General features: G+C 52.1%; 2 protein-coding genes across 4 annotated transcripts; both read left to right on the forward strand.

Annotated features, from left to right (window-relative positions):
- Positions 1–276: 276 nt before the first annotated feature.
- Positions 277–15,564, forward strand: nsd1a (nuclear receptor binding SET domain protein 1a). Of its 3 annotated transcripts, XM_084702126.1 has the most exons (24): positions 277–351; positions 582–646; positions 1,684–2,552; positions 3,318–3,459; positions 3,616–3,788; positions 4,157–6,023; positions 6,172–6,293; positions 6,397–6,646; positions 6,749–6,840; positions 6,973–7,020; positions 7,115–7,202; positions 7,375–7,568; positions 7,689–7,802; positions 7,966–8,089; positions 8,171–8,371; positions 8,485–8,664; positions 9,167–9,323; positions 9,442–9,647; positions 9,936–10,048; positions 10,176–10,562; positions 10,913–11,054; positions 11,708–11,814; positions 11,941–12,145; positions 12,370–15,564. In XM_084702126.1, exons 3-24 carry the CDS (start codon positions 1,701–1,703, stop codon positions 13,341–13,343), a joined length of 6,738 nt encoding a protein of 2,245 aa, XP_084558252.1. In that variant the 5' UTR covers positions 277–351; positions 582–646; positions 1,684–1,700; the 3' UTR covers positions 13,344–15,564. The 3 variants fall into 3 exon arrangements, with proteins under 3 accessions (XP_084558252.1, XP_084558250.1, XP_084558251.1); XM_084702124.1 differs by lacking the exon at positions 277–351 and having other exon boundaries at positions 378–1,084; XM_084702125.1 differs by lacking the exon at positions 277–351 and having other exon boundaries at positions 378–1,084; positions 6,172–6,272.
- Positions 15,565–15,703: 139 nt separating this feature from the next.
- Positions 15,704–21,880, forward strand: slu7 (SLU7 homolog, splicing factor). The gene is made up of 16 exons (XM_084702129.1): positions 15,704–15,820; positions 16,212–16,400; positions 16,554–16,707; positions 16,830–16,910; positions 17,261–17,425; positions 18,039–18,107; positions 18,450–18,491; positions 18,751–18,882; positions 18,984–19,081; positions 19,235–19,302; positions 19,625–19,764; positions 19,968–20,129; positions 20,297–20,401; positions 20,639–20,722; positions 20,933–21,055; positions 21,246–21,880. The coding sequence occupies exons 2-16, from the start codon at positions 16,237–16,239 to the stop codon at positions 21,420–21,422; spliced, it is 1,764 nt and encodes a 587-aa protein (XP_084558255.1). The 5' UTR covers positions 15,704–15,820; positions 16,212–16,236; the 3' UTR covers positions 21,423–21,880.
- Positions 21,881–22,043: the final 163 nt, after the last annotated feature.

A 22,043-nucleotide genomic window follows, 5' to 3' on the forward strand; every position in this document is an offset into this window, starting at 1 on the left:
TCGCGGAACTATTAGTTGACCACCATGCTAGACACATAGGTTCCACTCGTCCATTGTGTGGTCCTATCTGTTGGCAGCTTTTCTCTTCAATCTGCATATATAGTTATTTAGTACACGTGTTCTGATTCCAGTTGAAACGTAACAACCACGTTGGAATAAAAGATATCTGTACTAAATAGATCATCGAGGTCATTGTGTTTGTGAGCGGTTATTACATGTGTAGCCTACTACCGCTTAGTTCTCTGTCGCACGGCCTGTTATTTCCTGCCCAACCAAGCAACATGGCGCACCGTCTGACGTTTGTCCAGGCCGACTTCGATCACTTCTTTTGACAATTGATCCACGTATATTGTACGCATAAATTAATCTTAATATTGGAATTCGCGGAAATATTTTAGCCTAGGTTTAAACCTATGGAGATATTGATCAGTAACAGTATAGCCTACTTTACGAATGTAGGCTTTGTCAAATCCTTTTGATGGATTATGGGCACGTCCTTGTGTTTATTAATAGACTATTCGGGGATGTTGGTAAACAAATACACTGGATATAGTAACACTGTTTTTATTCGATCGTTTTAGCTCATTGTGCCAGACAGCCCTCAAGTACAATTACAGTATCGCCCAGGCTCTGAGTAAGAGGGGGGGTGAGTGCCCCGGCCCAGAGTGTGCTGCAGACGGGGGGTTGGGTGGCTGTGCGGATTGGTCGCTTTCTCACTTGCAGTCAGTCAGCCTCGGCTTGTTTTAACCTAACCAGGGGCACTTCGACAGAACGATAATAAGCATGTAGTGTATAATATTGCACTGTTGTAATAGACCAATGTGTGACACATTGACGCTTGCAGCTGAACAGATTGTGGGATGCTTTCAGTTTTATTTTGTCAAGTGGTGATTGTTTTTAAACGGGCCGCCGCCGCTGCTCAGGCAGATGAAGTGGAGAGAATGAGAGCCGAGTCTTGGCCTAGTGTTGCTGCTTGCTGGGATTGTAGCCTCCAGATCTGCTTTCACAAATCGAAAAAAACACACGCTTCATGTCCAATTCCAAAAGACCCGCAGTTGGTTTCGTGGTAACCGACCTCCAAATGGTAAGATTCTAACGTTTTCAATCCACGTAAGTTGTTTTTAGCGTGTTTCGGGCTGTCCTTTTGTGAGATAATGGAAGCCCCTGTGACGGTGTGCAGGCTGTGGGTTTGTGTGAGCCACACTGTAGCCTTTTTTTGTGATGGCACTGGCTCACCTCTTCCAAAGCCAGTGCCAGCGTTTTTAAACGGTATACTATATTTTGGACGATCGTTTTATTTTCCAATTAACAACGCGTGCGCAATCCTGACATTAGGCGATATGGATTGTATTATGAATGGAGCAGGTCAGTAGTCGTTTCCTGATTTTTTTTGTTTCCCCTGCCACTACCCCGGACGGCCTAGGGAAGCCAGTAATGTCGACGTATTACGTGTGTGTGCAGTGGATGGCTGTGCCCTTTGTATTGTCGCTTTGCTTTAGTGTCGCTTTCAAGTAAAAAAGCGATATAGTTGTCGTAGTAAGGTACACGTTATAGTAAGTCGTTGTTTGGTTGCATTTCTGAAACCGTGCATGTTGTACATGGCTCGGAAAACACAGCACGTTATCTAGCGCGCACGTTTTCAGATAACCCGGATCTAACCTGCATATTTGTGTTACCTGACAGGAAAGAGCCATGACAACATGAATCAGTCATACAGACGGGCTCCCAGGAGTGGCTCAGCATACGGCCAAGGCCAGCCAGAGCTGAGGACCTCCAACGGCCTCCCCTCCACCACACCTTCCTCATATGGAACCCAGAACAGCAGCTCCAAGCGCGGCCACGAGCAACCAGCCGCCATGCACCTGGCTTCCTCCAGCCTCAGGCCGGCCCCGGCTCACGGACACAGCGGGCCGGAGAGGTCCTCTCACGGCTACGGCTCGTTGATCAGGCTCCAGGACCTCTCCACGATGGGCCACGGGCGGACAGAGCACCTCAAGGACCTCCACCACGGCAGGAACCATTTGCACTCGTCAAGTCCACAAGGACTCTCCGACTTCGGGTCTGCCCTCGCGCAGCGGCCCCCGTCTCCCGGCAACGACGAATCCTTCGGGTCCCTTCGGGGCCTCGACAAGAACGGCTTCTCCCCTCACAGCCCCGACAGCCTGGAGCCTTGCTCACCCATCCCAAACGGATACCTGCACTTCGAGTCCACCTTGTTTGACAACGGGGACGCCAAGGAAGAGGAGGAGGACGACGACGACGAGCTGGTCCCCTTCCAGCCGTCTCCGGGACGCTTCAGGGACAGGGCAGCGACGGGGCCGCCGTCCGCCGCGCTCCCCGCCGCCCCTGGGCTGGAACACAGCGCGTACAAACCTGCCGTCTTCAACCTGATGGCGAAGACCATTTCGGAGCTCCACCCCACCCTCAGCCCCAGCGCTCTGCCCGACGTGGGGATGGGGGACAGTATGGACGAGGAGTCGGACAGTGACAGTGAACTGGCCTCTACTCCAGACCACGGGTTGATGTCGCCGACCAGCAGTTGTAACTCCAACGTGAGTCTCGACCAGATGAGATCTACACACTGGGATAACTCAGGTCATGCTGGGATAACTCGGGTCACTCTGGGATAACTCGGGGTTGTTGCTTTAACTATTTTGAACACTGAAAATCTGCCATCCCCCCCACACACTTTTTTATCAAGGAAATTATATTAACGTCCACATTTATAAATAAAATCTTTCACACACCCACATTTGAAAACATATAGTTCCACAGCAAAAATGCGACACCTCCTAGCATTTATCTAATCCTATTAGACTTATGATTCTTATCACCCTGTCTGTCTATCTGGCTCTTTGTAGATATAAGTGGACTGAGAGCTCTCTGTCAGTTGGTGCATCCAGGGACATGTTACCTTAAAATGAAAGGCCTCTCTTTTGAGTGACAAAGAGGAACTTCCGTGTGTCAAGTTTCAACATTACATTTCATCTAGATGTAATTTGACTACATATTAATATAGAACATAGCACGTTCACAGTAGTAAACAGGGATTCATCTTTTGGTAGTGGTATGTTGAAGTGTATGTGCTTGTCAGTTTAGCAGAGTGTTGATATGTTTGTGTGTATGCGCATGCTGGTCCTGTTACCGGAGTGTTGGTGTGTGTCTGCTGGTCTTGTTACCAGAGTGTTGATGTGTGTTTGTGTGTCCTGTTACCTGAGTGTTGATGTGTGTGTGTGTCCTATTACCAGAGTGTTGATGTGTGTGTGTCCTGTTACCAGAGTGTTGATGTGTGTGTGTGTGTCTGTGTGCTGTTCCAGCCCAGCAGCCCTAAGAAGAAGGCCGTGCCCCCTGTCAGGTACGTGGAGGGGGACCTGGTGTGGGCCAAGTTCAACCGTCGCCCCTGGTGGCCCTGCAAGGTCACCACGCACCCTCAGGACGGAGTCCACACCAAGATGAAGGGTAAGGACATGGGTGTGTGTGTGTGAGAGAGAGAGAGAGAGAACATGGGAGGAGGGGGCCGTCGTTTCTTCTGTTGACCTTTTTTCACATACCGCCGATGCTTTCCCCGTCTTCGTGTCGTCGTCTTTTTCACTAACGTCGTGGTCGTGATCCCAGTGCCTAGTCGCCGGCCCTGCCGTATGTACTTCCTGGAGACGGTGGGGGAGATGGCGGACCACGCCTGGGTCCCAGGGAAGGCCACGCTGCCCTTCCAGGGAGGACACCAGTTCCAGAACCTTCCTGTGCTGAGACGCAGAGGCAGACAGAGGGAGAAGGACTACAAGTACACGGTAACGACACCGTACCACAGCCTGCGCTGTCTGATGATGTCAGTCACTGTCTGATGATGTCAGTCACTGTCTGATGATGTCAGTCACTGTCTGATGATGTCAGTCACTGTCTGATGATGTCAGTCACACTCACTGCTCTGCTTTGGTGCTGTGCTAAGCTAACCTTCGGTCGTATTAGTAACATCTCTTACCGAGTTGCATGGTCAAAATAAAGTTTTCGCCACACTAAATAGCTCCAACCTGCATGATTTAAATAACTGACCGATTTGTGCACGCCCACACATAGTGGTCTGCATGAGTCTTGATTAGGACGTGGAATGAAGATTTCTTGAATGATAACATCGAGTGTTATTTCTGTTGCGCTGCAGATACCCAAGCGCCTGATGGAAGCGTGGAAGGTCAGCGTGCTGGAGGCAGAGTTCCTACTGCCAGACCTGCTGAAGAGGGAGCCCAAGGACCCCGCCGTGACCTTCAGCAGAGAGGATGCGGTGCCCTCCCCAGCGCCTGAGGAGAAAGCCCCGGAGGCCCCGTCCTGCTCCGCCGGCCTCACGCACCCTCCCCTCCTCAGCCCCGTCGCCAACGGCGGCGAGCGGCAGCCCGTCAAGAACTCCGTAGACGCCCACCACGGCAACAAGAAGAAACCGTGTAAGAAGAAAAGAGGCTTGTCGGAGATTTTCGGCCACATCGTCGGGGGACACAAGGAGCCCTCCAGCATCTCTGAAGTGGCGGACAGAATCTCCGCAGACGGGGAGACCCGGAGGGAGGAGGCTAGGGGCTCCCCGTACGCCGATCTGGACTCCGTCCCCATGATCCTGTGTCCCAAACGCTCTCAGAAGCCCCCGCTTCAGAACTCTGAGAAGGCCTCCAAGAAGGACCAGGCTCCTAAGAAGGCCAAAGAGAAGCTTCTTGAGAAACGTTTGCCACACCCCTCTCCCAAGAACGTCAAACCCAGCTCTTCGAGCCTTTCGGAAAGCTCTCCGTCGATGCCTGAAGACGGAAGTGGCAGGGATCGGCGGCCCAGACAGCGCCTCAGTGAGGGCTCAGCTGAAAGCTCCCTGGACAAGCACTCTTTACACCTCCCCGCCAGCTGCGGCCTCATGACCAGGGCCTTGAAGGCCGAGGAGGAGACTGAGCTCAAGGCGGCGAGAGACGAGAGAGCCTGCAGTGACGACGAGGACCACGTACTCTCTAATGTCAGGCTCCAAACCGAAACGTCGTCTCACAGGGAGTCCTCCAGGGGAGGCTTACCCTCCGCCGGCCTCAAGCCCGACAGGAACCACACCCGGAACGGTTCCTTCCGCCGGTCCGAGAACACGCCCGCCGCCGGGTCCAGCCACCCTGCCGTCCTCCCGCTCCAGATCAAGAAGGAGAACGCGGTGTCGGACATCTCGTCCTGCTCCTCGCCCTCCTCCTCCTTGTCCCCCATGGACGCCTTCCAGGACGCCAAGGATCTGAGCTTCAAGTCCCTGGTGAAGGAGGAGAGCGACTCGGGCGAGTCCGGAACCTTCCGCCCCCACAGCGGCTACAAATTCAGCACCTTCCTGATGCTCCTGAAGGACATGCACGATACCAGGGAGAAGGAGGGCAAGCCTTTGGCCATGCCCCCCGGCCCGGCCCTGATCAAGGAGGAGCCCCTGGTCATCCCCACCCACCCTGGGGACGACTCCTCCAGGGGGCGCGGCGGGGGGGACCGTGCCCCCAGGGCCACGGTGCGGAACGGGAAGCCCCCATCGGCCAGGAGCAAGCCCAGGACCACCAGGCCCATCATGAAGAGCGACACCTACAAGGTGGAGGGGAGGGTCGTGTTCCCTCGGGCGGCGGGGACCCCCGACAAGCCGCGCAGGAAGACGCCGCCGGCCGGCAGGACGAGGCCCGGCGTCTCCGGCCTGACCCCGGAGCTGGCCGACCTGGCCTGGGGGAGGGAGTTTGTCAGCGGGCACGCCGACCTGGCCGAGTCCGGGTCGGCTCGGCCGGTCGTCGTCGCCGCCGCCGTCGCCGTGGCGGCCGAGCCGTCGTCCAGTTACCTCGACAAGAGCTCGGACTGCAAAGTGGCTCCGAAGAAGCGCTGGCAGGCGTTTGAGGGGGGCCTGGGCGGGGCTTCGGCTCTGGGGGCCGGCGCAGAGGTGAACGGGGTGTACAGAGACAAGCTGGGGGGGTCCCCGGACCCCGTCAGGTCCCCTGGTGCCACCCTGGAGAGGCTGGACGAGGGCTACTCAGACAGGAGCGACGCAGCAGGTGAGAAGGGTGGGGGGTTTCCAGTAGCTCATGGAGACGGACGTTAAGAACCGGTATTCTTTTCACTATGTTGTGATTTTAAGGATGTTACTGTTATTGTGTTTTTTTTAATTGTTTTGTTCACGTTGTTTTGGTGATGTTTACCCAGCACACTCTGAAAACAAACGTCTTCGAAAACCCAGTAAGCGGCTCCTGGAATCCACGGAGGAGTACGAACAAATATTCGCCCCAAAGAAGAAAACAAAGAAGGTGACGGAATCCTACAGAATGGTGGGACTGGGGGAAAAAATAACACATTTTGACAGCCGTTCTAAAAACCAATCATAAACGTGTGATTATAACTGGTCCTCTGTCACCGCTCTCCTCTCCTTAGGGCTCTGGGTCAAACTGTGACAGAGAAGGGCAGCAACAGGCCTCAGGAAGGAATGTGCCCCCTCACCCGTGCACCTCTCCTGGGACAGACACCTCCAGCTGCACCCCTTGGGGGCTGGCGTCCCCGGAGCAGGGCCTGTCCCAAGATGGCTGTCCTGCCTCACAACAGCAGTCACCGTTTCAGCCTTCACTAGAGTCTGACTTGTCAACAGAGGATGCAGAAAGGACAGACCTGTCTCCTCTGAGCAGTGGTATGTGTGTGTGTCTGTGTCTGTGTGTGTGTGTGTGTGTGTGTCTATTTGACCTTTGACCGAGACACATAGAAGAACCCCGTTGTGTGTGTTCCTCTCCAGGCCACTTAGACAGGAAGAGACCCAGGAAGCCCTCCCACAGGATCCTGGAGTGCACCATAGAAGAAGTGTCCGCTGCTCCACCAAAGAAGAAGGTTGGACAAGATAAACACCAACAGTTTGTTAGGATGTTAAACATCCCAAACACACGTCTTGGAGCAATGCATTTTTAACAACGTATTCTTTCTTCTACATGGTATATAAAACGTCCTTAAATCTCTTTCTAGGAGGTGGAGAACATCGGTGCATGTTCCCCAGGGCCCTCTGACACACAGGTACTGATTGTCATCATCATCATCTTCATCATCATCAATAGCTTAATAATAATCAAGGCTAATGACCAACAAACCCGACTGTTTGTCTGTACAGGCTGTATCAGTGAAGAAGGAGGTGGCTGCTCTCTCCAGACCCTCAGGTCCCCCTGCCCTTCCAGGTGCACCGGCCCCCCCTCTCCCAGGTACACCAGCCCCCCCCCCCCCCCCCCCTGCCCTCCGCTACTAAACGTACCCACCCTGCATATGAATGAATGAGTGACTAGACAGACCACTTAGTTGGATTGAGGCATCACCTGATTGTCTCCTGGGGGTGTCATGGTGTCTCACTGGCTGTGTGTCCCTGTCTCTCCTCAGCTGCAGCCCAGACCTCCCACAGCAGACCTCCGTCCCCCTCCACCCCCAGGCCCCCGCGGCCCCCCAGCCCCCCGCTCCTCCACACTCCCAAGGTGGAGGCTAGGGTGGAGGGGGGAAGCCTGCCGGTCAAACTCACTCCTGGGCAGGCGGCCAGCCAGAGACAGCCTAACGGAGCCATGGCAACCAAACCAGAGGTCAGCTCAGACAACGTCTCCTTAGTAGCCTGTGTGTCGGTGTGGGTTTGTGTGTACGTGTATGTTGACATGAACATCTCTGATGTTGACTGGTGTTCCCAATCTCCCCTCTGTCTCTAGGGGTTCTCTCCCAGTCTGAGTGACAGCTACGCTTCCCCCGGAGACGCCATGTATGCGAGCAACCGCAGGCCGGGGGTAGCAACAGCGGGAGCTCTGAGGGAGAACGTGTGCCAGGTGAGACCACGACTGTAGCTCGACAACGTCTCCCAAACACAACGTGAATCCTCACACGGTCTGGTCTGCTGGGAATGTGTGGCTCAAAGTCTCCTGACCAGCTACGTGTGTGTGTGTGTGCGTGTGTATATACGTGTGTGTTTGTGCGTGTGCGTGTCCTCAGGTGTGTGAGCGTTCGGGGGATCTGTTGCTGTGTGAGGGTCAGTGCTACGGGGCGTTCCACCTGCAGTGTCTCAGCCTGTCACAGCCTCCCAAGGGGAAGTTTGTCTGTGGAGAATGCAGAACAGGTGAGAAGGACCTCCACCCACGCTTCCACCCACCGCCCATCCAATCCTGCCCCTCCCTCATAACTCCTCTCTGTCTCGCAGGCGTGCACACCTGCTTCGTCTGCAAGAAGGCGGGAGACGGCGTCAAGCGCTGCCAGATCCCCATGTGTGGCAAGTTCTACCACCCCGAGTGTGTGTTCATCCACACGCCGGCACAGCCCCAGAACAAGGGCTTCCGCTGCTCTCTCCACACCTGTCTGTCCTGCCACATCGCCAACCCCCTCAACCCCTGCAGCTCCAAAGGTACGAGCCGTGCGCACGACCCTGGGCGGCCTCGGGCCTTCCGGAGCCCTCTGGCCTCTCCGCAGCACGTTTTGAATCCCCGGTTCTCCCCTCCCCTCTCTCCCTCCCCGCAGGTCGCCTGGCCCGGTGCGTGCGCTGCCCCGTGGCTTACCACGCCAACGACTACTGCATGGCGGCGGGCAGCGTGGTCCTCGCCAACACCAGCGTCCTCTGCCCCAACCACTTCACCCCCCGCAAGGGCTGCAAGAACCACGAGCACATCAACGTCAGCTGGTGCTTTGTCTGCTCCGAAGGTACGGGGGCGGGACGTCCTGGTTGGGAACGCCGGGGGCGGGACTTCCTGGAACGCTGTTGTTGACGCCCTGTGGGGGTGTACTGTTGTCTTGTCTGCGAGACGGTGTGGCCTTCAAGTTCTGGGTTTGTGAGGGTTAGACATCCAGCTGACTGGAGAGAGAGTTGACACGCACCTGGACTCGACACAAAATAACGAGCAGATCATACGCACAGTCACGAGGCATATCTGATGTACTGATTGTGATGAACACAAGCACTTAGAAAATCCTGGATTTGTCCCAGAACCCCCCCTGGCATTAGCTACACCACTGAACAACTGAAGTTCATGTGAGTCCCCTAGTTTTCACCTCACTGTGATTCCAGCTTTAACCTTCCCTTCAAGATGAATCCTAACCACACAGCAAGCTCAGAAGGTTAACACTGGTCACTTTCGCCCTGTGCGGAGATGTCATTGAGTTCCATAGACGTGTCTGAGTTGTAGTTCCTGCTGTGTTCCTGCAGGGGGCAGTCTGCTGTGCTGCGAGTCGTGTCCCGCCGCGTTCCACCGGGAGTGTCTGAACATCGACATGCCCGCCGGCAGCTGGTTCTGCAACGAGTGCAAGGCTGGGAAGAAGCCCCACTTCAAAGACATCCTCTGGGTCAAAGTGGGCCGATACAGGTCAGCTGACAACAAACGTCACACGTTTACGCTAACGCTCTCCAAACACACAGACAGACACACAGACAGACTGACAGACAGATGTCCTAGCGTGCTAACCTCGGGGTCCTGTGTCCAGGTGGTGGCCGGCGGAGGTGTGTCTTCCCAAGAACGTTCCGGAGAACATCCTCCGTATGAAGCACGAGGTCGGGGAATTCCCCGTCCACTTCTTCGGCTCCAAAGACTTTGTGTGGACCTACCAGGCCAGGGTGTTCCCCTACATGGAGGGCGACGCCAACAACAAGGAGAAGATGGGCAAGGGTGCCGACGCGGTCTACAAGAAGGGTAGAGCACAAAATCCCCCTTTTCTCTTTGGCTGGGAGGGTTTTTTCCAGGAACTTGGGCGGTGCTTGTGGAGCGGTGGAAGGAGCTGGAGCTGTGATGGTAGGAGGAGGAAAGGGGAGGAGCTTTGATGTGAGGAGGGCAGAGGGGAGGAGCTGTGATGGGAGGAGGGGAGAGGGGAGCTGTGATTGGAGGAGGGGAGAGGGGAGGACCTGTGATGGGAGGAGGGCAGAGGGGAGGAGCTGTGATGGGAGGAGGGAGAGGTGACGGAGGTGTGTTCTGTGTCCTCAGCGCTGAATGAGGCCGCAGAGCGGTTCAGAGAGCTGCAGGCTGAGAAGGAGATGAAACAGCTGCAGGAGGACAGGAGGAACGACAAGAAGCCACCTCCCTACAGGCACATCAAGGTACACACACACTCACACACATACACTCACACACACACACACACACACATACACACTGTTCCTAATGGACTCTCAGCTCTGACTTCATGGACTTCGAAGTGAAAATGACCTCCCTCCCCTACCTCAGGTGAACCGTCCAATCGGGAAGGTGCAGATCATCACGGCCGACCTATCCGAGATCCCCCGCTGCAACTGCAAGGCGTCGGACGAGAACCCGTGCGGCGTGGACTCTGAGTGCATCAACCGCATGCTGATGTACGAGTGCCACCCCCAGGTGTGTGTGGCCGGGGAGCGCTGCCAGAACCAGGCCTTCACCAAGCGCCAGTACAGCCAGGTGGAGATTTTCAGGACCCTGGCCAGGGGCTGGGGCCTGCGCTCCGTGTTCGACATCAAGAAGGGCGCGTTTGTGAACGAGTACGTGGGCGAGGTGATCGACGAGGAGGAGTGCCGGGCCCGGATCAGGCACGCCCAGGAGAATGACATCTGCAACTTCTACATGCTCACGCTGGACAAGGTATGGCTGGCGTGCGGTCGGTCGGTCGGCCTGGGAGATCAGTCCTCTGCTGCATGTCGTCCCCTCTCTCACGCTCTCTCTCTCTCTCTCTCTCTCTCTCTCTCTCTCTCTCTCTCTCTCTCTCTCTCTCTCTCTGTGTCTCTCTCTCTCTGTCTCTGTCTCTCTCTCTCTCTTTCTGTGTCTCTGTCTCTGTGTCTCCCGGCCTTTCCTGTCACACATCACTCAGACAGTGTCCAATAAAGCCCAATAAAAAGCCCCAAAACATATACGTATCGTTCAAGGCCGACTGTTCAATCATCGCAACCCGTGCCGAATGTTGTCAGGTAACGTTGTGTCTGTGGTGTGTCCAGGACCGCATCATCGACGCCGGGCCCAAGGGGAACCAGGCGCGCTTCATGAACCACTGCTGCCAGCCCAACTGTGAGACTCAGAAGTGGACGGTGAACGGTGACACCAGGGTGGGGCTGTTTGCCCTGCAGGACATCCCCAAAGGTCAGTCCTCAGTTACCTCATTCCACCACAGTTGAACCCCACATGGATCACACTTTCCTCCACATATCTCAGACTGACCGCAGTCCTTCATGCTGTATATTACAGGCTGAGCTCAAACCGAACACCCACTTTCAACTAGCAAACCTAAAACTTTACTTTATTTATTGACGTGTATTTAGTGAAGGACTGGTGCCATTCTGCCATTTTAAATCAGTTAATGAATGACCATGTTCCACAACACCTGGCCACAGACGACCCCCCCCCACCCCTGTCTCCTGGTATGTTGACACAGAGGCCATGACTGGAGGCTACTCTGTCCTAATGAGAGGGGGGAGGGGGCGGTCTACTGACCTCACCTGCTCAGTTAACCCCTCCGTGAAAATCCAGAGGGATTTTGTCCAGCACGGATAAGCCAGTTTAACCTTGGTTCTTCAAAAAAAAAATTGCAGCCAGTTTAACCTTGGTTCTTCAAAAGATTTTTTGCAGACAGTTTAACCTTGGTTTTTCAAAAGATTTTTTGCAGCCATCTTTTTTTTTGTGTGTGTGTGTGGTGTTTATTTAAATCAAATGACTGAATATGTGATGGAACACATGGTCGTAGGTGTGTGTCATAATGTGTGTGTCATAATGTGTGCGTGTGTGTGTGTGTGCAGGTGTGGAGCTCACTTTCAACTACAACCTGGAGTGTCTGGGGAATGGGAAGACGGTGTGTAAATGTGGAGCTCCCAACTGCAGTGGCTTCCTGGGCGTGCGACCCAAGGTGAGGCCTGGAGCTCTCTCTCTCTCTCCCCTACATTCCCCATCTATCTCAACTGTCTCTGTCCCCAAAATATGTACATCAAATACAAATGGAGAAGACTAATCCCTCTGTGTGTGTGTGTATCAGAACCAGCCGCCCGCCGACAAGCTGAAGATGAAGGAGGGGAAGAAGAAGGCGCAGGTGAAGAGGAAGAGCAAACTGGAGGTGACGAAGGAGCGAGAGGACGAGTGTTTCAGCTGCGGCGACGGAGGCCAGATCGTCTCCTGTAAGAAGCCGGGCTGTCCCAAGGTCTACCACGCTGACTGCCTCAACCTCTCCAAGAGACCAGCAGGTGAGGAAGAGGCGGAGGGCCCTGGGGCACCAAACGGCCTGCCAGATTGAGAGGTTCCATCGTGAACAGACTTCTTTAGATGGAAGTGCCCTTTTGTTTTCAGAAAATGGCCGACAGTGACTTAGTTCTGATTGAACTTGCCAGGCCCCCTTTGTGAGCTCTCGAGAGGACCTTCACAGACCAGTGGTCGTAGACATAAACGTGTGTTTTGTGTATCTCCTCAGGTCGCTGGGAATGCCCCTGGCACCAGTGTGACGAGTGCGGTGGCGAGGCGGCGTCCTTCTGCGAGATGTGTCCCAACTCCTTCTGCCAGGAGCACCGCGAGGGCATGCTGTTCATCTCCAAGCTGGACGGACGCCTCTCCTGCAGCGAGCACGACCCCTGCGGCCCGGAGCCCCTGGAGCCCGGGGAGATCCGGGAGTACGTACCCAGCATGACCTCTCTCAGGCCTGGGGGCATGGCCCTGCCGGCACCCCACGCCCTGGTTCCTCCCAGAGCCCTGGCTGGATCCTCCTCCGTGGTCCCCTCCTCCACTGCGGCCCTGCCACCCTCCGCTCTCCAACCCACCACTGAACGGCTCTTCATCAACACCTCTACCGCCAAGATCCCCTCCCCCACCTCGGCCCCCGGCCTCGAGCCCTACAGTGACCTGTCTTACAGCGCGGAAGGCAACCTCCACACCTCTCCCTCCTCCTTCAAGGAGGAGGAGGAGGAGGATGCAGGGGAGGAAGAGGAGGAAGAGGAGGAGCAGGATGCAGGGGAGGAGGAGCAGGATGCAGGGGAGGACGAGGAGGAGGAAGATGGTGACCTGGAGGACGGGGAGGTGGATGGGTTAGACTTTGGGGAGGTAGAGGGGGATGAGGATGAGGAGGTCGAGGGGGATGAGGATGAGGGGGATGAGGACGAGGAGGAAGAAGAAGAGGAGGAAGATGGGGATGAAGGGGAGGAAATGGAGGTTGTGGAGGAGGAGGATCCTGCTGGGGATTTAGGGGAGGAGGAGGAAGAAGAGGAGGCAGGGGACCTAGCAGAGGAGGAGGAAGAGGAGGAAGCTGAACTGGGGGAGGAAGAGGAGGAAGGAGGGGATGTGTATGACACTTGGGGGGACTACGAGGAGGAGGATGATGAAGAGGAGGTGGAGGGCGAGGAGGAGGAGGAGTGGGGAGCAGTAGAAGAGGAGGAGGAGGACGAAGTGAAATAAACTCTGTAGCCTTTGGGTCTTCCTATGGCCTCCATCCATCCTTCCATCCATCCATCTCTCCTGAGACTCAGACATACCCAGGTAGAGTCTTGGGTAGAGGTGACATAAGAGGCTGCCTTGGTGCTGCATTGCCTTGCCACCCCTTTCCAGACAAACTCGAGGTGGGATGAGAACTGGTGCTAAAGGGAAGAGGCCTGACCCAGCCAGTCATCAGGTGCCCCACTGTTCATATGTTCATTAGTGTCTGGTGCTAAACTCTTCTTTTCTTCTTCTCAAGAGTTGTTTACATATTGTTTTTAAAATGTTGGTAAACAAAAAGTCCACTCATGTTACATCCTAATGGTTGTGCTTGTCACCGTCTCAGTTGTGTTGTAACTCGCAACAGTCACAGACAACGAGTAAGGCTCTCTCACTGGTCCCTGATACAGACACTCATAAGATACAAAAGGGTTCGAAAAACGATGAGTTTAGAGTTAAATACCCTAAACCATCACCAATCAGAGCTAAACAATTCAGGTGGGTGGGTTGTGGAAAAATGAAAATGTGAGGACCGCTCAGTGGCTTGCAAGATGAAGCTGTGATAACTCCACTTCCTGTGATTTACATCTGACAAGCTCCTTCATTGGTCAGTTGTTTATGACAGGAAAACAATATGACGGGACAACTAGTTACATTCCAAGAGTTCAGAGCATCTCCCAGCCAATCAGTCATCCACTGTGTGCTCGTCATCATTGCTACCGTTCGTCCACAGAATTACGTTATTGATTACTGTTTCTAATTATGCTTAGTGGATCCATGCAGGCTGTTCCCAGGTCACATTTGTCAAAAGAATGCCCTTCTGTTTGTCTGAATGAAGAGTTAGGTTTAGCCACATGGCTGAGTTCATCTGAGTTGTTTGTAATGCAGTATGTTTAAGTGCACATCGGTGTCTGCAAAATAATTCAAAGCAATATAAGTCACTACAGTCACAGCTTGAGGACGGTGCTTGGAGAGTTTTATGAAGTTTTATATGTTTAAGTGCTGTGCTGCCTGGAAAACTAACCATGAAAACACCTGTTTGTAAAAGTCCTGTTTGGCCTTGATGACTGGGTTCACTTACGTCACCTAACTTGGCTGCTGAAAAAAAAAAACACGTAGAATTTTGCCGACGTTTCTCTGTGTTTGTCATTCGGCTGCTTTGTAAGTTCTGTGTGATTGGTTGGTTGGAACAACTAACGAAACGTTTCAGGAATGTGTTGAGGCGTCTGTTCCGGAACTCTGTTGGCACTGGGCCTTCCGTTGAGTTCAAACCTGAATGTGATGTTCCACTGTACATTCTGTATGAGCACACAAGGTACATCTCACAACGCACAAGAACCGCAGGCCTGCCTGTGTGTCCTCCTGCACCAGGTCTAGAACCGGTTCTCCAATTCCACCCCTCTGCTATGACTCACGAGGCTGTTTGTTTGGTAGTTTGGACGTTCACTTACAGTTGGTCCTTGTGAGCTGTTTTATCAAATACGATCTCTGACTTCCTCCCCTTACTGAATCTTATTTACTGAAATGTGGATCCTAATAGGTAAACAATATGGATGGCTACAGCCATAACAAGTGTCCCCAACTGAAACCGTGGCTCTGAATTTTGACTGAAACGGAGCCAGTACACAGATGAAGAGGGGATGGCATCAAAACTATAAAACGCAATTTCCTTCCTACCCGACCTTTCATTGAAATATATTGTAGTCTTTTTCTTAAAAAAAAAACAAAAAAACATTTGTAGTTGAGATGTAGATTTGGTACTTAGAGAATGTGAATTTCTGTCAGCCATTTGAGGGCCTTACAATCCTCTACATCGTGCTTTCTGACACAATCAGTTGGTTCCAACCTCCGACACATATCAAGAGGCTACTCTGTAAACTATCCCAATCTTTTTTGAAGCACTACCATTTTTACATTGCCTGCCCATTGTCCTGTCCTTCCTCGACATGCAGGGGAGAAATAGATGTACCTTTTTGCCTAGTTTTGTATTTATCAAACCTGTATTATCTTTTTATGTTTTTTTTGTGTGTTTGTGATGATGATTATGCCAACTGGTCAAATGCAGAGCTTTCAGCCCCCTCTTTTAGAGGGGACAAAGAAACAGACTTTCTGAATTAATGGGGTGTTTTGCTGCCATGAGAAGACTCATGAACCGTACTGTACTCCTTTGTGTATAATAAATATTATAAGTAAAGTTTTACAATAGACATCCATGTCTAGTCATTATTCCACAAGTCTTGTGTGCCATGCCCACAACAAAGGACAAACGTCTATGGCAGTTTGTCCGCTAGGTGTCGTGCTCACGGCGTCGCTCCTTCTTTAGAACACCGAAGAAGACATTAGGAGCCGTGACGTAAGAGATTTTCTAAAATGGCTACGCTAGGCGTGCTGTAAACAGACGTGAAGCGACACTGGATTTCTAAATAGTTAATATTTTCCTGTATTCTGTTGCACACCAGGTAACCACAATATTAGAAATACAATTAATTATGTAATTAATTTGTGGCGCTTGTCTTTGACGATCTTTTAAAAATGCATTATTCGATGGATTGTGATGAGGAAGTCTTCAAGCTAACGTTAGTCTTGCTAGCTAGACTAGTCTATAGCTGTCTTGCTGCTTAAAGTATTACCAGATAAAATGTAGTTAGATCTGTCTAGCTTACATGCTGTTTAGTTAACAGACAGTGGATAATAAGGGCAAGTTATCACTAACATTGTGACCCGAAGGATACAATGGGCTACAACTGAAGATGTTTACTATGTTTACGTATACTTAGGCTACTAATACCTATGCTATGCTAGTACCTATACTAATTAATATGCTGTATAATGGTTTCCCACACAACGCAGGGAACGTTAGTTTACCCCTGAAACCATGCCTGAAGAAGTCGAAGCCGAAGCCGGCCAGGCAGGCGGCGAGGGGGTGGTGGGTCTGGAGGAACCGAAGAAGATGACCCGGGAGGACTGGAGGAAGAAGAAGGAGCTAGAAGAGCAAAGGAAGTTGGGAAATGCCCCCGCCGAAGTGGACGAGGAGGGAAAGTAAGTGTGTGCCCATCGGAGTCAAAAACATGAACGACGCCTTGCCGTAATTGCCGTTGGAGTTCCAATGATTTAGACGTGCAAGGAAAATCAGCTGGTGGTGTACCTACCTGCCTCTTAAACTGTCTGCCTTCCCGTCTCTCTTGTCTCCAGGGACATCAATCCTCACATCCCCCAGTACATCTCATCTGTGCCCTGGTACATCGACCCCTCTAAGAGGCCGACCCTTAGGCATCAGAGGCCCCAGGAGGAGAATGAGAAGCAGTTCTCCAGCATAGGAGAGTGGTACAAGAGAGGGGTCCAGGAGGTAAGCTAACCGTCACACATACACACACATTTCTTCTGCCTCACTCAAACACACTCACCCACAGAATCCCTTTCAAACACACAACATTGGTTTACTAAGTTTCCTCTTGCATTCTTCAACAGAAATCTGTGAGTACCAAGTTCCGCAAGGGTTCCTGCGAGAATTGCGGCGCCATAACACACAAGAAGAAAGATTGTTTGGAGGTGAGCTCTACCAGGACCTCTCCTCTCCGCAGCACCATCTTTCTCTCCTTGATACGGCTTGCCAGTTGCCTCAACAGAGACTCAAGAAAAACAGTTTACATTTAGTCATTTAGCAGATGCTGTTATCCAGAGTGACTAACAGTAAGTACAGGGACATTCTCCCGGAGGCAAGGAGGGTGAAGTGCTTTGCCCAAGGGCACAACGTCATTTAGCACGGCCGGGAATCGAACCGGCAACCTTCTGATTAATAGCCCGACTTCCTAAACGCTCAGCCATCTGACCCCCCAGTTTAAGGATTCGGTCAGTCTGTGATGCAAATATAACCCCCCTTCTTCTTCTCCCTCCCCCAGCGGCCCAGGAAGGTGGGGGCCCAGTTCACTGGGACGGGCATAGCGCCTGACGAGCACAGCCAGATCTCCCTGGATCTGGACTATGATGGAAAGAGGGACCGCTGGAACGGCTATGACCCTGAGGACCACACCCGCATCGTGGAGGAGTACGCTAAAGTAGACCTGGTGAGACACCGCCTAGCGCTGGTACATTTAGTCATTTAGCAGATGCTGTTATCCAGAGCAACTTACAGTAAGTACTAGGGGTGGGACGGTACATTCTTATTGAACCGAAACTGTACGGGCGTCACGGTTCGGTCCATGAAATTACACGGAGAATACACTGTATAAAAATGAATAAAACTTACGTGCAAATTAATTAATGTAATGCGGAACTACTGTTAGATGCTCGGGTTCTTTAGGGACACCTAATCTGTTGCCCCGCTTTAGCTTGTGCCGTGAGTCAGAGATAGCTAGTAGCACTAAGGAGTATGGCAAGTGGTGGCGACCCACGAGAGATGGAGGACTCGCCGGCCTCTTTATCACAAGTTTGGGAACTTAGGCAAGTAGGGTGAAGTGCCTTGCCCATGGACACGCCATTTCGCACGGCCGTGAATCGAACCGGCAACCTTCTGATTAATAGCCCGATTCCCTAACCGCTCAGCCATCTGACTCTGGTAGATGAATTAAACACTGTCGGTATGTGGGATGGACATTCTGACAGTGCGAAAGGGTCTTATTTGAACATCCTGTTCACCAAAATGTTGACCTGACTCTAACCTTGCGTTTGCCCCTTTAGGCCAAGAGGACGCTGAAAGCCCATAAGCTTCAGGAGGAGTTGGCCACAGGCAAGATGGTAGACCAAGCGGTGAGTCCTCTCAGACCAGGGGTTCTTAACCCCTGTCCTGCATGTTTTCGATGTTTCTTGGCTCCAACACACCTGATTCAAATGCATGTTCGTTACCAGGCTTCTATAGAGCTAGATACCAACCTGTTTATTTGAATCAGGGCTGTTAAAGCAGGTTCCCTGAGGACAGGGTTAAGAACCACTGTCTCACACACTTAGTTCTGAGTTATCTAGCTAGTACAAGGATATGGGTAATGTTTGTGTTTCCTATGTTTTTATTGTGATACATAACATTCTATGTTATGTCTGCTTTATTGTGTGTGTGTGTGTGTGTGCTGATAAACGTTTCTCTGTCCCCAATAGAGCTCCTCCAGAAACCAGTGGGGAGACGATGAACACACACAGGTATGTCACCTGGACTCCTCCATGGCTGACCTCTATGTTATGCTGTGTTCACACCGAACGCAAAGCAAATGTTTACTTTTAAGTCTTCAGTGTTAATAAAAGCAATGGGATAATAACTAGCTATAGCTACCATACCATATTTGAGGTTATGGAACTCGGGTCTGTCTTGGCCCATCTCCAGTGAGCGTCACTGCTGGATGGAATGTTTCTGTTCTGTCTGTGGGACCCCCCTCTGATCTTCCTGCCTCCTTCCTGCCAGGAGCGTGAGCACAACAGTGAGGACGAGGATGAAGACAAGTACGCTGATGACATCGACATGCCCGGGCAGAACTTCGACTCCAAGAGACGCATCACAGTCAGAAACCTGCGAATCAGAGAAGACATCGCGAAGGTGAGCTGGGCGGCGGGCAGGTCACATGATGATGATGATGAAGATGTAGATGTTGAGGCCTGTGGTTTGTATTATAATGTCCCCTGTCTATTCTCCTCCAGTACCTGAGAAACCTGGACCCCAACTCTGCCTACTACGACCCCAAGACCCGCGCCATGAGGGAGAACCCATACTCCAACACGGGCATGAACCCTGACGAGTAGGCCTACCTCCATCTCACTAGGAATCTCCATCCATGTGTCCTGTAGATCCATGTTATGATCTGTTTACTGAACCTGGTCGGTTGTCCACCATTGAGTGGCTGTGTACTTTGTTCGATTCATGGATGAATGTGTACTGTGCTTCTTCACAGAGTGGGCTACGCGGGAGATAACTTTGTACGATATTCGGGAGACACCATCACCATGGCTCAGACACAACGTGAGTCCTCCAGCCTTCCGGTTCCTTCTTTCTCTGGTTCCTCTCAGGACACGGGGAAGGCGTGGTTTGAATTGTCTCCAGGACGTATCCATACAGATAGCATTTTCGAGCCAGGACTATTCTCGGTTCTGTTTTGAGAATAGGCCGTTGTGGAACTAAACAGATTTGAGATGTGTTCCCATTTTCCCAAATCCTGTTATGCAGTGGGATTCAGAATGTTCTGAAAGCTATGTCAGGATGTTACACAAAGAACCGATGAATCTTAGACTAACGCTTTTCTCCCCTCTCCCCCTCTCTATCCCTTCCCCTGCCCCCATCTCAGTGTTTGCGTGGGAGGCCTATGACAAGGGCTCCGAGGTGCACCTGCAGGCTGACCCCACCAAACTGGAGCTGCTGCACCAGTCCTTCAAGGTCAAGAAGGAGGACTTCAAAGACCAGCAGAAGGAGACCATCCTGGAGAGGGTATGTGTGTGAGAAAGAGGAGATAGTCGAACAGCCACCCTGTAGAAGGGGAGAGAAATAAACATTGAACACAAAGAAAAACCAACTTAGCTCTTGGGTTTCAGAGACAAGTCTCCCAAGTCTTTTCACGTGTGCGTATCAGATATTCCACGGCAATGGTTTGCGGCAGCGCGCTCACCCACTTGTCTCTCATCCTCCCCCAGTACGGCGGCGAGGAGCACCTGGACGCCCCCCCAAGAGAGCTGCTATTGGCCCAGACGGAGGACTACGTGGAGTATTCCCGCCACGGCGCTGTGCTGAAGGGCCAGGAGAAGGCCGTGGCGCGCTCCAAGTACGAGGAGGACGTGCTCGTCAACAACCACACGGTCAGTGGTTCTAGAACCAAGGCCGCGAGGGTTCCGGAACTGGGCGGGTTCATCTGTAACAGCAGGACTTGTTAATGGAAGTGGCAAGAATGTGCGTCTAGAACAGCTGTGGAGCGACAAACCTGGCCACTATTTTTCCTGACTCTCTCTTCCTTGTTTCTGAACAGTGCATCTGGGGTTCGTTCTGGAGGGAAGGCTACTGGGGCTTTAAGTGCTGCCACTCCATGGTCAAACAGAGCTACTGCACCGGGCAGGCCGGGATACAGACTGCGGTAAGGACTGCAGAGGAACTGAGGACAAACAACACAAAAGATCTGTGTTATTGTCTGGTTCTAGAATGTCAAGACCAATTCTTTGTTAGGGGGGGGGGGGGGGGGGAATAGTTACTTTTGTGTATTTTCTCTATGTTTGAGGTTCTCCAAAACCAGATTATCAAAGCAACCAAACGACCTGTTTTGCTTACGCTAGTCACAGAGGCTGAGGTGATTGACATGTCTCTCCACCTATAGACCAGCTCGGCATGTGTTCCGTTTGAGGAGAAGCTGGAAGAGCCAGTGGAGGAAGAGGAGGAGGAGCCCAAGACTCTGCTGGAGGTAAGAACGAGATCCTGTTCCAGGTGGTGATCTTGACACTGAGCAGAGAGTTCACCATATTTGGTTGTCTGTTTTTGTTGATACCATAATATTAGGTTGTGTATATTTTTCCTAATACCATAAGAAATAATCAGGTTGTGTTATGGTTGGCTTTAGCCCTTGATGGCATGCCTTGTAGCACCTGTTGAGACTATAACCATGGTTATGTAGATGCACCGGGAGAAGATGAAGGACAAGAAGAAGAAGAAGAAGAGTAAGAAGAACAAGAAGAAGCACGACTCTGACAGCAGCGACTCTGAGGACGAGGAGAAGAAGAAAGAGAAGCTGAAGAAGGTAAACCTCCCCTTAAATTCTGAGTCCAGCTACCGTGTGTGTGTGTGTGACAGACAGTGAGAGAGACGGTGAGAGACAGTGAGAGGGACCGCGAGAGAGAAAATGTACTTGTATTGAAAGAAGGGTGAGTGAACATCTGTTTGTGTACATCCTCTACCAACCGTCTCTGTGTCCCCCGCTCCCCCTCCAGGCCCTATTGGCGGAGGACAAGCGCCTGAAGCAGGTGGAGGTCCTGCTGCAGGTGGATGAGAGGAAGAGGCCCTACAACAGTCTGCTGGAGGTGAAGGAGCCCACGGAGGAGGAGATGGAGGCCTTCAGGATGAAGCGCTGCCGACCAGATGACCCCATGGCCAACTTCTTCAACTAGTGACACCGCATGGATGGACAGACGGACTGACTGACTCTCTCACACACGCACACAGCGCACATCTCCCCTTGACCACACAATACAGCTCGTCTACAACTGATTCCCTCTCAATGTAACATGTATTCTCTTTCTTGAATCTGTGTCAGTGTCTGGGAAACTGGGCTTTCTGCCTTTAGATAGTCAACCACACTTTCAACCCACACAGCAGATAAGGCAAGTCCAGTCAAAACCCAACCATGAGCGCAGCCTGTCAGATCTCCTGGTTTGCTCTGTTCTGTGATCATTTTAGTGAACGTTTTTATCAAGTGTGGTCAAATATATTTTTCCGTGTTTGTAAATAACGGCGTAGGATGGCTTGTTAAAACCAGTTAATCTGATTTAAAGAGCTGATTCACATCTGTACACGTGCCTGGCACAGTGTTATGGTTTTTGGTGGAATAAAAACATTTTATAAGTAACTGGTTCTAAGTTCTTTCTTAAATCATCGGTTTCCTCTGAAAAAGTTAAATAATCTAAAAAGGTTCTTGTGCTCTTGTACACACCCGGGGAAATCCCTCAGACCAAGCTGGAGGGAGGTGCGTTTGCCTCATGTCGAAAGCTCGGAGCAAATATACAGAAAAG

This window comes from Hypomesus nipponensis, chromosome 1 (assembly GCF_054491055.1).
Source record: "Hypomesus nipponensis isolate SF chromosome 1, ASM5449105v1, whole genome shotgun sequence".
NCBI classification, from domain to species: Eukaryota; Metazoa; Chordata; class Actinopteri; order Osmeriformes; family Osmeridae; genus Hypomesus; species Hypomesus nipponensis.

What these genes read in the sequence shown, in the direction of transcription:
- nsd1a (XM_084702126.1), top strand. Translation starts at nt 1,701, where the DNA reads ATGAATCAGTCATACAGACGGGCTCCCAGGAGTGGCTCAGCATACGGC. An exon ending in CTGCTCCACCAAAGAAGAAG is followed by an intron (nt 6,841 to 6,972) that starts GTTGGACAAGAT and finishes ATCTCTTTCTAG; the next exon opens with GAGGTGGAGAACATCGGTGC. An exon ending in TCCTGGGCGTGCGACCCAAG is followed by an intron (nt 11,815 to 11,940) that starts GTGAGGCCTGGA and finishes TGTGTGTATCAG; the next exon opens with AACCAGCCGCCCGCCGACAA.
- slu7 (XM_084702129.1), top strand. Translation starts at nt 16,237, where the DNA reads ATGCCTGAAGAAGTCGAAGCCGAAGCCGGCCAGGCAGGCGGCGAGGGG. An exon ending in GAAGTGGACGAGGAGGGAAA is followed by an intron (nt 16,401 to 16,553) that starts GTAAGTGTGTGC and finishes TCTTGTCTCCAG; the next exon opens with GGACATCAATCCTCACATCC. An exon ending in AGCCCAAGACTCTGCTGGAG is followed by an intron (nt 20,723 to 20,932) that starts GTAAGAACGAGA and finishes ATGGTTATGTAG; the next exon opens with ATGCACCGGGAGAAGATGAA.